The sequence below is a fragment of the Podarcis liolepis genome (genome assembly GCF_965112155.1).
Source record: "Podarcis liolepis genome assembly, chromosome: 7".
NCBI lineage: Eukaryota > Metazoa > Chordata > Lepidosauria > Squamata > Lacertidae > Podarcis > Podarcis liolepis.
Genome location: NC_139561.1, coordinates 88,314,020 through 88,329,786, shown reverse-complemented (window position 1 = coordinate 88,329,786; position 15,767 = coordinate 88,314,020). Strand labels below are relative to the sequence as shown.

Genomic DNA, 15,767 nt, shown 5'->3' with positions numbered 1-15,767 from the left:
GAATTTTTTTATTTTGACTATGGCAGACCAACACGCTACCTATCTGTATTTGAATAGGGTGTGAGCCTGTGACATGGCCCAGGAACTAAGTATTTATCACTACAAAAGACTGGCCAGGCTCCCCAGGAAATCCAATGAAGTAACCTGCCAGACAGGAGATAAACGACAGGAGAAAAACAACATTCAAATTTCTGTTTACACCGCCTTTTTTGTGATGTAGGTGTGATGTATCTGAGGGGTGGTCTTAGGTCACACCCCTTCTGTGATGTATGTATGATGTTTCTGGGGGTGGTCTTGATCTACAGGATAGGAATTTCAAAAGTCTTTATAAGGCCTTGCACACCATTTTTCTGGGTTCCTCCTCCCTCCTGCGTGTGTTGAGTGAGGACCCTGTTGCAACAGATCAATAAAGATCAGGCTTACTAGCTGCTTTGCTTCTCAATATTCTCTGGTTGGCCTCTGTTATTCTCTCCTACCAATAGGGAACCTACGTAAGGACTCTATATGGGCTCTTGGGTACACCATAAGGGAAAAGGGCAATTTTTGTTTACAACACATGTGCGGCAGAAAATGCAAAAGTATAATGACAAACTGAATCACTGACAAATTGCAACCGTGGCTAAAATGGCCGCCTCTCTCTGCCTTGTTGTGGTGGAGCTGGAGTTGAGGTTCAGACTTGAGTAGCTCCAACTGCAGTGGGTTGAGGTGACCTTGGCTTGCCATATGTCCTCTTTTTCCAGGACATGCCCTCTTTTTCATGGGTAGAGCCGTCCTAGCGATCCATAGTTAAAAGTAGGAGTCGGCGAATGTGTCCTCTTTTTTTTAACTCTTCAAAATATGGCAACCCTAGGTGAGCAGACCTCCACGGAGGTGGGCAGGAAAAATGCTGAATAAATGCGAGGATTATTATTGCTCAAATAGGCCCTGGCTTTTCCCTGTCGTTTTGCCCAACCATACAAAGCAGCCTTTTAGGAACAGAGAACAAAAGTTGCTTCCCCAAAAACGGTTTCCCTCCACATATATTTAACTTCCCAAGAAGGAAACGAATTATATCCCCTAAACTTAAAAAGTTTTTGGGGGGGCAAAGTTGTTGTTAGGAGGCCCCAAATATCCCTCACAGGCCTGCAGTTTTCAGAATTCCATGTAAAGAGAGATTGATCATTAAACTATGTGACCCCCAAGCCAAGGAGATAAGTAATTATATACAATCTTTAGAAGACAGTCCTCTATAGGGAATTTGTTTGCTGTTTGATTACATTTTTTATGTATGTTGGAAGCCGCCCAGTGCGGCTGGGGTAACCCGTTCAGATGGGCGGGGTACAAATAATAAAATTATTGCTACATATATATATTGTCAGGGGTTCAGGAGCAGAGGCACAGGAAAGGGAGGAAACAGAGAGCGAGGGGGAGGAATCCGAAGGTAATATGAGCGACGACAGCGGACCGAGATCTCCGAGTCTTTCCAGTGAGTCGGAAGATTCTCAGAAAGGGGCGCCAGTGGTCAGAGCAAGGGGGGCGCCTAGAGGGACCCCAGGAAGAAGGGACCAGAGGGGACTCAGAGAGCAGCAGTTGGAAATCGGGACCAGCGTCCCCACCAGAGCGCAGTAGGGGGGAGGGGTCCCAGGTATCGGGATCTGGCGGCTCACCGCAAGAGGGAGGACAGGAGTTAGGATTGGCCACACCTCCATCGGGGAGCGAGGAAACGGTCAAGAGGAAGGTTGAAGGCTGCGCGCGCGCGCCAAGTTCAAATGCACAGGAAGGCGGCACAGTAAGCAGCCCGGATAGAGAGCCAGGTCCTAAAGCCCGCCGCAAAGAGGGAGAAGAGTCGGGGGGGTCAGCGTCAGAAGAGTCCAGGAAGGAAGAGACCACGGGGGGTAGAGGGACCCAGAGGAGAAAGGAAAGAAGGAAGAGGTGGAGCAAGGCGAGAGTATTAAGTTGGTGTACAGGGGGCGGAGACTCAGACGGAGCTTCGCCGGTCTAGCTTCTAAGACGTAGAGCTGCGCGCTGCGGCTTTGAAATGGAAACTGTAACTCAATAAAGACTTTTGTACAGTACTGCCGGCTAGCGTGGTCCTCTGGGAGCTGGGACCTGGGAGCGGCTCTGACATATATATATATATATATATATATATATATATATATTTGCTTTCGTAGATTTTCACGGGTACAGGAATGCAGGTTTTGGTGTCTTCGGGTGTCTTCGCCTAGACACCCCAACTCTTACACGGGAAGACACCCGAAGACACCAAAACCTGCATATATATATATATATATATATATATATATATATGGTAAAGGACCCCTGACAGTTACGTCCAGTCGTCGTGAACGACTCTGGGGTTGTGGCACTCATCTCGCTTTACTGGCTGAGGGAGCCGCCGTTTGTCCGCAGACAGTTTTTCTGGGTCATGTGGCCAGCATGACTAAGCCGCTTCTGGCGAACCAGAGCAGCGCACGGAAACGCCGTTTACCTTCCCGCCGGAGCGGTACCTATTTATCTACTTTGACGTGCTTTCGAACTGCTAGGTTGGCAGGAGCTGGGACCAAGCAATGGGAGCTCACCCCGTTGCGGGGATTCAAACCACCGACCTTCCGATCGGCAACCCCAAGAGGCTCAGTGGTTCAGACCACAGCGCCACCCGCGTTCCGCGTACTAATATAGGATGCTGCTAATTTCATTGGAGAAATGTTGACGGGTATGCTACTCTGGGAATTGTATCACTGTGAAACACACACACTGCTAGGATTGCCATACATCTGGAATTTCATGGACGTCGGAAAGTTAGGTAAAGGGACCCCTGACCATTAGGTCCAGTCGTGGCCGACTCTGGGGTTGCGACGCTCATCTCGCTTTATTGGCCGAGGGAGCCAGCATACAGCTTCCGGGTCATGTGGCCAGCAGGACTAAGCCGCTTCTGGTGAACCAGAGCAGCGCACGGAAACGCTGTTTACTTTCCCGCCGGAGTGGTACCTATTTATCTACTTGCACTTTGACGTGCTTTCAAACTGCTAGGTTGGCAGGAGCAGGGACCGAGCAACGGGAGCTCACCCCGTTGCAGGGATTCGAACCACCGACCTTCTGAGTGGCAAGTCCTAGGCTCTGTGGTTTAACCCACAGCACCACCCGCATCAGAAAGTATCTGGGTGGAAATTGCTGTAATGTCCGGATGTATGGCAACTCATATCGGAAGTGTTGCTCTTTTGGCGAATTTCCTTTAAAATCGCTCAAAAACTTTAATTTTTTGGGGGGAGAAGATTTTGCAAAAGAAGCTCAACAGCTTTGCACCCCAAAGATCAAGAACTTTACCCCCCCCCCCCCAGTTTTTGAAATATGGCAACACATCTTGGATTCCAAATGTCGCAGGTTCAATCTCTGGCGTCTGCAAAAAAGCTCAACAACTTTTGTGTCCGGGTTATTTTCATTTTTTGCGGTATGGCAACCCTACACACTGGCCCCCCACCAAAAAAAAGAAAAGAAAAGAAAAAGGAATACATTTCTCTGTCCTGGTTTCCACGTGAGTCAAACCATCGTTAAGAACATCAAACTATGGTTTAATGTGAACCCGCAGAATGCAGAAATCGCCAAAATGTCTGGGGAAATTCGGACGTATGGCATCCCATGTAGATTTTGGCGGTTTTCGTTAAAAATAGCTGAAAGACCAACAACAACACACAAAAAAAAGCTCAATAACGATTTTTGGAATATGGCAACCCTAATTTATAGGAACATCAACCACGAAAGAAAGTTCCAGACTTCTCCGTTAAAAACCTAAGGAGGAAAAAAGAATGAAAGACCATGCGTAAACAAAAAAACCGTCTCTTTCCCTAGAGCAGGGCAGCTGGCATCCTGTTCCTTGACATCTCTCTGACAGACGAACTATCTTAGGACACCGGGGACTGGGCCAGATCCGTTTCTGTGCGCTGATGTGTAACTGGAGCAGCAGCCGTGCTGTGGATGTGTCGCTCCAAAATAAGCGCCCCCTTCCTCAGCTAACAACTGATCAGCCTGCTCAGTCTATTCTCCTCGCTTTCTGTCTCTCCGTCTCTCTCTCTCTCGTTCTTCCTCTCTCAAGAGCTTGTGGCTCATTGGCAGAAGATGTACCCAGCATGAAAAAAAGGTCTTGTGCTCAACCTCTGGCGTGGGTCTGTTGAAACAACCAGGGCTGAATACCAGCCATGTCTGGGAAATTCTGGACATATGGCAACCCTATTACAGTCATACCTCGGGTTAAAGTTGCTTCAGGTTGAGCGTTTTCGGGTTGCGCTCCGCGGCGACCCGGAAGTAACGGAGCTATTGTTTATATTTGGACAACTTTTCTGCTGTACTTTATTGAAAGCAGAAAAATAATCATTTCCTTAATAACAATTTAAACAATTTATTTAAACTAAAACAATAACATTATAGCATATGTATCCATGTTTGTTAACTGATGTGGTTAAGCGTGTTTTTTTTAAAAAAACCAACAACTTAGACTGAGTTTTAGCACACATGAAAAACTTAAAACAAATCCTTATTTCCTGGTGCATAGGCTAACTTAAATAGAAGCCTATATTTGGAAAGATTTTTCCTCCAAAAGCATTTTTAAAAAAAATCCAATTTAAATTTTAAAAAATCTGATTTAAATTTTAAAAAATCCGAATCTATATATATATATATATATCTATGTGTGTGTGTGTGTGTGTGTGTGTGTGTGTGTGTATAAACCATTGATTTTTATCCATCCTGTGTTGTGGCGACCACAGCCTAGGTTCAAGGTTACATTTGGTGATTAGATTATATATCTTTCTAACAATGCCTCATAGAATCATAGAATCATAGAGTTGGAAGAGACCACAAGGGCCATCGAGTCCAACCCCCTGCCAAGCAGGAAACACCATCAGAGCACTCCTGACATATGGTTGTCAAGCCTCTGCTTAAAGACCTCCAAAGTAGGAGACTCCACCACACTCCTTGGCAGCAAATTCCACTGTCGAACAGCTCTTACTGTCAGGAAGTTCTTCCTAATGTTTAGGTGGAATCTAACTACTAGTTGCTGGAAACAAGAGAGTGCTCTTGTGTTCGAATCCTGCTTGCGAGTTTCCCACTGATGGGCCACTGTGGGGACAGGATGGTAGACTAGATGGACCACTGGCCTGATGAGTAGGTGCAACAGGGTGTGGGTCCTGGGTTTTTCTTCACCCCCCAAAAAATATACATATTATGGGAGCTCCTCTTCACTTTGACCTTCTAGTCCTCCCTAGGTCCGTCTTCCCCTTCCAAATTCAGGAGTTGAAGCCCCAGAAGATCTGGGAGAGCCAGCGTGGTGTAGTGGTTAAGAGCGGTAGTCTTGTAATCTGGTGAACGGGGTTCGATTCCCTGCTCCTCCACATGCAGCTGCTGGGTGACCTTGGGCCAGTCACACTTCTCTGAAGTCTCTCAGCCCCACTCACCTCACAGAGTGTTTGTTGTGGGGCAGGAAAGGAAAGGAGATTGTTAGCCGCTTTGAGACTCCTGAAGGGGAGTGAAAGGCGGGATATCAAATCCAAACTCTTCTTCTTCTTGGGGTGCAGCACGATATAAACCCCCAGGTTGGAAGATGGTGGACTTTTAAGCAGAGGTCGGATGGTAATCTGCCAGGGGTTCTTTAGTTGTGATTTCTGCATTGCAGAGGATCGGGCTAGTTAGCTCTTGGGCTCCCTTCCAACTTCTATGACGTTCCTCCTCCACACTGGGGACAAGCCCAGAAGTCAAGGTTTTCCTATAACAAGTGACGCTCGGCAGGTGCAATAATAGAGTTCGTAGAATTGTAGAGCTGGAAGAGACCACAAGCCTGATTTAGTCCAAACTCTAGCAACACAGGAATCTTTTGCCCGATGTGGGGCTCAAACCCACAGCCCTGAGTTTAACGGCCTCGGCCCATTAAACCTGAAGGAGCATCTCCACCCCCATCATTCTGCCCAGACACTGAGGTCCAGTGCTGAGGACCTTCTAGCGGTTCCCTCACTGCGAGAAGCCAAGTTACAGGGAACCAGGCAGAGGGCCTTCTCGGTGGTGGTCCCCGCCCTGTGGAACACCCTCCTATCAGATATCAAAGAGAAAAACAACTACAGTGGTACCTTGGGTTACAGATGCTTCAGGTTATAGACACTTCAGGTTACAGACTCCGCTAACCCAGAAATAGTACCCTGGGTTAAGAACTTTGCTTCAGGATGAGAACAGAAATCGTGCTCTGGCGGCGCAGCGGCAACAGGAGGCCCCATTAGCTAAAGTGGTGCTTCAGGTTAAGAACAGTTTCAGGTTAAGAACGGACCTCCGGAACAAATTTAAGTTCTTAACCAGAGGTACCACTGTACCTGACATTTAGAAAACATCTGAAGGCAGCCCTGTTCAGGGAAGTTTTTAACGTGTGACATTTTGATGTATTTTTAATCTTTGCTGGAAGCCGCCCAGAGTGGCTGGGGAAACCCAGCCAGATGGGTGGGGTACAAATAATAAATTATTATAATATTATTATTATTAAGAGCCTCGTGTCCTTCCGACTTGGCCAGTTCTCGAGTGCAGGCATATATTTTATCCTTGTCATTTAAAGACGGTGGGTTTTTTTAATATAATTGAATTGCAAGACAAAACACAGATGATAGAGAAAGCTTAGAAGAAAGAGCTTCCCAGGATATTTACATAAAAATAAAGGTCACGGGCAGCAGTGCCCCCCTCCCCAAAAAACTGGACAGGCTATCTCCCTTTCCCCTTCTCCACCTTGGCTAGGACATAAACAGGCTGCTTGGCCACCTGCTTCTGTTCATTATGGAAAAGGATCTGTTGTGTCCTGCCTGAGTCTCTTGCTGGCTGGGGCCAGGGGCGCCGACTTATAAAAAATATTGGGGGGGCCCATACCGGGGTCCTGCCGCTGGTTCGCTCGGGTAGCCGGGAGAACGCAGTTCGAGGTGGCGGTGTTGGGGAGAGACCCTCGCTCAGGGCGCCACGAGACTTGGCGGCCAGCGGCCTATCTGGGGGGGTTTGGAGCGTATTTCGGCGGAGCGATTGGGGAGGAGGGGGCTTGTTGCCGGATTCTTCAGCTGAGCCGGAGATCCGCTGCTGGGGGTCCCTGGGCCGAGTTGTGAGCACGGCCTGCTGAAGGGAGATCCAGCCGATTGCGCGACGGGGACGGCCGGGGCTCTCCGGCTAGGGCGCGCGGCTGGCTGGCTGGCGAGGGAGCAGGTGGGGAGGAGGCGGGGGTCCTCACTCTCTTAGGAAACGCACCCGCGCGCCCGATTGCCACAAAGTCCGAAGGGTGCGTGTGTGGAATTAAAAAGCAAAAACGAGATACGGGCAGGGCAGGCAAAGAGTTTTCTGCAAGAGGATGGAGGGCAGGTTGAAGAGAAAATCACTCAGGATGAGACAGTCAAATCAGCCATGATAAAATGGGCTCAGGATATTGGGTATAACATCATGTTTGAGGACTGGGAAAGGTTATGGACCACCGGAATGAAATTCACGGCATGTAATGCCTTGAAGGAAAATATTATGAAAATGATTTATAGGTGGTACATGACCCCAGTCAAGCTTGCAAAAATATATCACCTGTCTGATAATAAATGTTGGAAATGTAAGGAGGCTGAAGGGACATTCTTTCACCTCTGGTGGACTTGTCCAAAAGTGAAGGCCTTCTGGGAAATGATCTATAATGAGTTAAAAAAGGTATTTAAGTATACCTTTCCCAAGAAACCAGAGGCCTTCCTCTTGGGCATTGTTGGCCAGAAAGTGTTAAAGAAGGATAGAACTTTCTTTATGTATGCAACTACAGCAGCAAGAATACTTATCGCAAAATATTGGAAGACACAAGATTTGCCCACACTGGAAGAGTGGCAGACGCAATTGATGGACTACATGGAACTGGCTGAAATGACTGGCAGAATCCGAGATTTGGGAGAAGAAACAACGGAAGAGGACTGGAAAAAATTTAAGGACTATTTACAAAAACAATATAAGTTGTATGAATGTTAAAAATTTACACGATTCGGAAACTATAGCTTCAGCAATTAGATTTGGGAAACAGGAAATTATATTTTAAGTAAGAAAAGGTCAAAATCTAAGGTAATACTATGTTTAATTTAAGATATAAGTAACTGATGAAAAGTATGTTAAATTTAGAGGTATAGTATTTGAAAAGTACAAAATAAGGTACGAAACAAGGTAATAATTTGCTGATATCTTTATTATAAAGAATGCAGGGTAAGGGAGATGCGAGGAAGTACAGTTAGTTATATAAAAAATGTGTTGAATGGTTGGTTTTCTTTTCTTCTTTTTTTTTTTCTTTTTCTTGTTCTTTTACTTTTTTCTTCAGTGTATGTTTCTAACTTTGTATTTGAAAACGTAATAAAATATTTATAAAAAAAGAAGAAGAGAAAATCCTTTCGCTTTTCTGGGGCGCAGGGAAGTCTCAGAGCCGGAGGTTGGGGAAGGGACCCCCTTTGCTCTGCCCTCTTCTCCCGTCTTAGATTTGCATGGGGGTCCCCGCCCGAGCTTGCCTGGCCACCGGGCCACACAAGGGCCGCGCTCTACGCGGCGCACCTTGCTAGCCGCGCAGCTGTCCTCCGCGGCTGCGGAGCGGCCCTGCACCGGTGCCCAGCCCCTCTGGGCGCCCGCTGCGCTGCCAATGACAAGCGGGCGACGTCGCGGGCGGGGAAGGCGTCGCTTTCTTTCCCGATCCTGCATCCTCCCAGTCTTCCAGCCCTTTTTTGGGTTGGAAGCTTGTCTCGTTCGCCCTTCTCCTTTCTTCACCCTGCGCGCAATTTTCCTCCCTCGTCTCCCTCCCCATTTCTCCTTCCTTCCTGACTGACTGACTGACTGACTGACGGGCTTGGGCTTGGGCTCAGGCTCAGGCTCGGGCTCCGGGTCTGGCTCGGGCTCCGGGTCGGGCTCGGGCTTGGGCAGCCACAGCGTCGGCGGTGTTGGCGATCGGCGGCGCGGGGGGATGGCCCTCCCGGGGGAGCCGGCGCTGCTCAATGGGGTTGCCAAGGAGACAGGCCGGCCGCCCCCCTCCCCCGGCCCGGCGCCCCCCGCCGCGCCGGTGCCCGTTATCGAGCTGGTGCGCGCCGGGCGCCCTATAAAAGCCGCGGACGCGCCCACCGCCGCCCGAGATTATTTTTGAGGGGGCTCGGGCCCCCTCAAGCCCCATGGAGTCGGCGCCTATGGCTGGGGCTGGGGGGGGGGGGAGCATGTTCCAGCAACAGTTTTCTCTATGGGAGGCATTAAGAAAGCTGCGTTGCTCGGAGTGCCCTTTGAATCGAGAGCAGTTCCTAGGAAGGAAGAATGGAGTCGAGTGTGGCGCTGTGTGTTAAACCATAGAGCCTAGGACTTGCTGATCAGAAGGTCGGAGTGGCTTAGTCCTGCTGGCCACATGACCCGGAAGCTGTACGCTGGCTCCCTTGGCAAATAACGCAAGATGAGCGCCGCAACCCCAGAGTCGTCCGCGACTGGACCTAATGGTCAGGGGTCCCTTTACCTTTACCTTGCATTGCAGACACTCGCCCCAACTTTTGCCTCCCGTCCACAGGGTTTATTTTGGTGTTGCTTCCCAAACATTTTTGGCAAGTAATAATAATAATTTATTATTTATACCCTGCCCATCTGGCTGGGCTTCCCCAGCCACTCTGGGCGGCTTCCAACAAAATATTAAAATACAGTAATGCATCAAACATTAAAAGCTTCCCTAAAGAGGGCTGCCTTCAGATGTCTTCTAAAAGTCTGGTAGTTGTTCTCTTTGACATTCCACATTCCACAGGGCAGGTGCCGCTACCAAGAGGGCCCTGTGCCTGGTTCCCTGTAACTTGGCTTCTTGCAGTGAGGGAACCGCCAGAAGGCCCTCGGTGCTGGACCTCAGTGTCCGGGCTGAACAATGGGGGTGGAGATGCTTCTTCAGGTATACTGGACCTTTGAGGCCGTTTAGGGCTTTAAAGGTCAGCACCAACACTTTGAATTGTGCTCAGAAACGTACTGGGAGCCAAGAGTAAGAGGCAACAGGAGGACCCAAGAAATGTAGATTCAGAGCAGGCGAGGCCTTTCCTAAATCACACCCAGCTCTTAAAACCTTGCTTCCTGTGTTCTGTTCTGTAGCTCAGGGGTCCAGGCATCGCTAAGCAAAGCCTGTAGCTTTGCCCAGCCTTTTCCACGTAAATTGCTAGCCCACCTGCCCACGTGTCTCTGTTTTGGGCATTTGTGGTGTACAACAGGGAGGGCGCGGTGGAAGCCTTCAAAAAAGTTCCTGGTGTTGTTTCCTGGAAGCAATTCTTAACTCGCCGCAGGCGATTCTGTGAATGGCTAATTTATGCTTCTGCCAGAATCGCATGAAAAGGTTCCTGTGTCTCACAATAATACTTGATAAAAAATATATATGTTCATTTAGATAGGTTCCTTTCTGTACACACATTTTCTCAGTAGGTGCGTAGTGTGCAGAGCAATTGAACATCATCATCAGGGGGCTTCTCCTCAGTGGATATTACTTCTGCGTAGATCTCGATTAAAAAACCATAACTTGAGGCAATTTTAAACGATCTGGTTGGGTGTACCCTACAGAATATAAAAGCGAGACATGGGGACTGGTTTTCAGGTGGGTGGGAGATAGATACAGAGGAAGACTTTCTTAATCGGAAAATCAGATGCAGGGTGAAAATTGGGAAAACTATAATTAGAAAACCACTTTGCTGTGCTTGCCCTGGAGAGTCCAGAATCTTCTTTTGAGGTTTCCAGTCATGGCTAGGCGTCTTTTAGGAATGCCTTCCGCATAGAGAATATTCTGTTGCTGACTTGGCATCCCCAGGATCTCAGCCTTCTGAGCCTGCATTTCTGAGACGCTCTTCTTTTCTCCCTCAGGATGATGAGGTCGTTCTTCAGTGCTCTGCCACCATCTTGAAGGAACAGCTGAAGTTATGTCTGTCTGCAGAAGGTTTCGGCAACCGGCTGTGTTTCCTAGAACCTACCTCCAACGCTCAGGTACCTTCTGGGGAAAGGGCAGCTGGGTAGGAAATATCTACACTAGTTTATCCCATGGTTGGAACAGTCAATAAGATGATCTGACCAGAGTTTGGTGGTTGCCGTCAGAGTCAGGGAAATTGTTATGTCAGACCTTATGACAGTGGCCTGGTATGATTTGTTTGAGTGTCCGAACATATGGCTTCAGAATACCTCACAGGAACCGATTAGTAAATGAAATAAATAACAAATAATTAACCACGGATTGTTTTCCAGCAACAAACCGTGATGTGAAGCCATGGTCTGTTGAAGGCTTATAAACCATGGCTTTTTTCACTGTTCTCTGAAGTCACGTCCAAACTCAGCAACCTTGCTAAACCTTGCTAAACCACTCCGGATGCTTGCAGAAACTTTGGAGAAACAAGCCGCGACTCGCTTGCTTGCTTTTCTGTTTGATTATTGGTTTGTTGAAGAAACCATGATCAGAACGAACTAGGGGCATACCATCATGTGCAAACGTATCCACTGGCTGGTAATAAACTTCAAGAGACAAGTTACAGATAGGTAGCCGTGTTGGTCTGCCATAGTCAAAATAAAAAAATTCCTTCCAGTAGCACCTTAAGGACCAAATAAGTTAGTTCTTGGTATGAGCTTTCGTGTGCATGCACACTTCTTCAGATATGTATCTGAAGTGTGCATGCACACGAAAGCTCATACCAAGAACTAACTTAGTTGGTCTTTAAGGTGCTACTGGAAGGAATTTTTTTATTTCAAGAGACAAGAAAACCTTGGCGCAAAACTCTTGTGCTTTGAAGGCCACCCCAGAATCTGATGTCCATGGGTTTGCGTGGTTCCAGTTAATCATGGTCACTGGGATATGAGGGTGGGGAAATTATAAGGCGGGGGAGGAGACTGGAAGGGCCTGTGAGAGCTGCTATGAGGGTGAGATCTGCCTAGTAATCTGGCAACCTCATCAAAGTCCCTGGTCTCTCTGCAGCTCTCCAATAGCAGCTGTTTACCTCAGCCGTACTCTACTTCTGCACTGCCATTAAAGTGGGGTGTAATTTGCAGTCTCTGACGCGCCCACCAAATTCACTAATTCGATATGGGAACCAAGGATCCAGAGATCTCGTTAAGGGTGGCCAAATTCTGTGCATCTGCCATAAAACAGCTGTGCTACCACAGTGACTAAGGCCATAAATGACCATTTTAGTGATTAAGATTTAAATTACCGTATTTTTCGCTCTATAACACGCACCGGACCATAACACGCACGTAGTTTTTAGAGGAGGAAAACAAGAAAAAAATATTCTAAATGAAATAGTGGATATATGATTTTTGTGGTTCATGCTGTGGCCACAGACATGTGATCTGACAGTGAGTTTGGAGTAGCCCAATGCAAAAATCCTGAGGATCCATGTGGATCCATGCTTTGTAACCACGGAGGAGGGAAGGAAGGGGAACCATGGATCCTCTGCTCACAACTGCAGCAGATCCCCCCCGCCACCCGCAGGCATTCGCTCCATAACACGCACAGATATTTCCCCTTACTTTCTAGGAGGAAAAAAGTGAGTGTTATGGTGCAAAAAATACGGTATATATTTTTAACTGCTGTTATATCTGTATTGTCCCTGTTATACCCAACTACAAATTTAAATGTACCCCTATTGTGTTTTATGACTTCCCTGATATTGTATGTGAGCTGGAACTGGTCTGTGATCGAAATAATAAATTCATTATTATGATATGGAAACACTACCCACCCAAGTTGTTTTTTTAAACCAAGCAAACCTGTGTTTTCTACACACACAGAAAGTCCCCCCGGATCTGGCCATATGTTGCTTCAGCCTGGAACAGTCCTTGTCCGTACGAGCGCTTCAGGAAATGTTAGCCAACACTGTGGAGGTGGGTTCTGATGTAAGTACGGCTAACGTTTCTTTGTGAGCACATCACGGCCCCATCAACTTTGGCGCAAGGAAGTTTTTTCCAACCTGAGAGCCACATTGCCACCTTCCAGGGTCCACCACATGCCAGCGGGTGGGCGGGGCCAGAGGCAAAAGGGGGTGGAGCAATGAAAGTAAACCCCGCCTCTGTACAGTAAAAGAGCTTCTGAATGTGCTCACATGCCCTCTTGTCCAAGAAAGAGTTACAAGGACACATCCCACCCAGGGAAAGACCGAAAAGCAAGACTGGCGGTGTGTGTGGCTTGGAGAGAGTCCCGGGGGCCAAGTAGGGAGGTCTGGAGGGCCACGGATGATTCCCCGGGGGCCTGAGTTTTCTTTACCCATGCTATACATATTGGACCTGAGTGTTTCCCTGGGTGGGAGGGCCTTTGTCCTAGAAACTCCGCACACATTTTAGGATTCTGACTGTGCCGCAGAGCTATGCAGGAATTCAGCCCAACATGCAAAGGGTGGCAGGATCCAGGCCACTAGCGATGCAACGGAGGGGCTGTTACGTGTGCCCTCATTTCCCACCCACCCACCCCTTTGCACAATGGGTAACACTCGGGGCAAGAGGCCTAAACAGGACTATGGTGCCGTCCAGGTGCCAGGCCTCCCAGTTCACCCCACAACAGCCTCCAACTGGTTTCAAATATTACCTGGCTATGTGCTCTGTGGGTATGGTTCAGAAGACCCCAGCATGCATGTTTGGGGATGGGGTGAGAGCCGGCCTGAGCCCCGTCCGCAGTGGGAACACCTGGAGCAGGTATGTGTGGTTGCAGCGGGTGGGTGGCGGCGTCTCTGTGATGCTAGCTGAGGCGACCATGTCGTGCTGTGCCCGCCTTGGCATGTGGTCTGAGTTTCAAGCGTGGTTTATCTTCTCTTCCTCTTCTTTCCTTTGGCTTCTCAATTCTGCTGGCTGACCCTCTAGGGTGTTGACTTGGACAAGTGGGTAGGTGCCGACTTCGCTGCCGTGATCCCACCCACCCACCCACCCGTGCCCCTTCCTTTCTAAACCCCTTCTCTGCCTTCTTCTCCCTGACCTTGTTTTGCTGTGTGAGCACACCCGTCTCCTTTCCTCTTCCTGGGGGGTTCCCACCTCCCCATGCTTAGCCAGAGGCAGGACTTAGGAACAACCAAGCGATCTGGGGTTGGGGTTGCAAGGTCCCACAAATCCCACTTCGCAGCCCTTTTTCGGGCTCCCAGGACAAAGACCAGAATCTTCCTCGTTTTGACCACATGCAACAAACACCCAGCTCTCCTTTCTGCTCCCCAAAGCAAATGGGTACCTTAAAAAGCAAATGGATATGCCTCTATCCATTTCTATCCATGGGACCAATGCCCAGTTATTAGAGTGGGTGATGGGCCAGCTTGCACCTTCTTTTATTAGCCTCACACCTGTATCTCTAGCGACAGCCTTGACGTGCAGAAATTCAAGAGGCGAAGCTTTTCCCGACATGGCTGCCATGTGAAGGGGAAAAGGATTCGTTGCTTGATTTCTGTGGGTCAGGCTGCTGCGAAAGGCACGGAAGTGGGATCAGTAAATCCTTTCGTCGAGCATGAAGATGGAGGCCTCTGGCCAGAAAGGGTTTCTTGCATGAACAATCCGCTTCAAGGGGCTTCAAAACCAAGTCCCCAAAGTCCATGGAATTCTGCTGTCTGGAGAAAGGCTGTAGATCAGCAGTAGAGCTTTGCATGCAGAAGGTGCCAAGTTCAAGGCCCGGGGTCTCCAGGTAGGGCTGGAGGTCCTTGCCTGAAAGCCCAGAGAGACGCTGCCAGTCAGTGTAGACACTACTGAGCCAGGTTGGTCTGACTCGGTAGAAGGCAGCTCCCTGTGTTCCTATATTACACCCTCTCCCATTCGATAGAGCTTAGGTACCGCTGCGTTTGAGCAGCAAGCAATGTCTCCTTGCATGAACAAGCTTTTCTCCACTTCCAAAGGAACTGTACAGTGGTGCCTCGCAAGACGAAAAGAATCCATTCTGTGATTCTCTTCGTCTAGCGGTTTTTTCACCTTGCGAATCAAGCCCATTGACAGATTAGTGGATTAGCGCTATTAGCGGCTTTTAGCGGCTTTTAGCGGCTTATCTGCTTATCAGATCAGCTGATAAGTGGCTTAGCGGCTTAGAAAAAGGGGGGGAGGGGAAAAACCCGCAGGAACTCGCAAGACATTTTCGTCTTGCGAAGCAAGCCCATAGGAGATTTGTTTTGCAAAGCACCTCCAAAACGGAAAACTCTTTCGTCTAGCGAGTTTTCCGTCTTGCGAGGCATTCGTCTTGCGGGGCACCACTGTATTGTATTTCCGGTCCAAAGAGGGGGGGCTTTCCCTAGCTAAACTATGGAACTTTGCTCCCACCGACTCAGATGGCTTTGAAAGAGGATTAGGCCAAAGTCATGGAGGAGAGGGCTATTGATGGCTTACTAGTCATGATGGCTGCAGTCTGCCTCCATAACAATGGCAACAAGCAATGCTTCTGAATACCAGTTGCTGGAAACCACAGGAGGGAAGAGGGCTTTTGTGCTTGGGGTCCGACTTCCAGGTTTCCCCAAAAATGGATCTGGTTGAGGACAGGATGCTAGACTAGGACCATGGACCTGATCTAGAAGGCTCTTATTCTGTTCCTGTTAAAGTCTATACAGTCATACCTCATGCTGCGTCTGCTTCATGTTACGTTCTTTCAGGTTACGTCCCGTGGCAACCCGGAAGTACCGGAAAGGGTTACTTCCGGGGTTTCGCCGCTTGCGCATGTGCAGATGCGCAAAATGACGTCATGCGCAGAAGCGGTGAATCGCAACGTGCGTGTGCGCAGACGCGCCGCGGCGGGTTGCGTTCCTTTCGTGTTGCGGACGGGCCTCCGGAACGGATCTCGTTCG

General features: G+C 48.7%; 1 protein-coding gene across 11 annotated transcripts in view; it reads left to right on the top strand.

Moving 5' to 3' along the window:
* The window catches only part of RYR1 (ryanodine receptor 1), a 208,177-nt gene that overhangs the window by 27,051 nt on the left and 165,359 nt on the right, over positions 1-15,767 (top strand). For 10 of the 11 annotated variants that reach the window (XM_083515696.1, XM_083515703.1, XM_083515704.1 and 7 more), the window contains exons 2-3: positions 10,852-10,971; positions 12,763-12,867. In XM_083515696.1, the coding sequence (XP_083371822.1) occupies positions 10,852-10,971; positions 12,763-12,867 (225 nt within the window). The remainder of the gene's footprint in view (positions 1-10,851; positions 10,972-12,762; positions 12,868-15,767) is intronic. The other variant, XM_083515697.1, reaches the window with a different exon arrangement.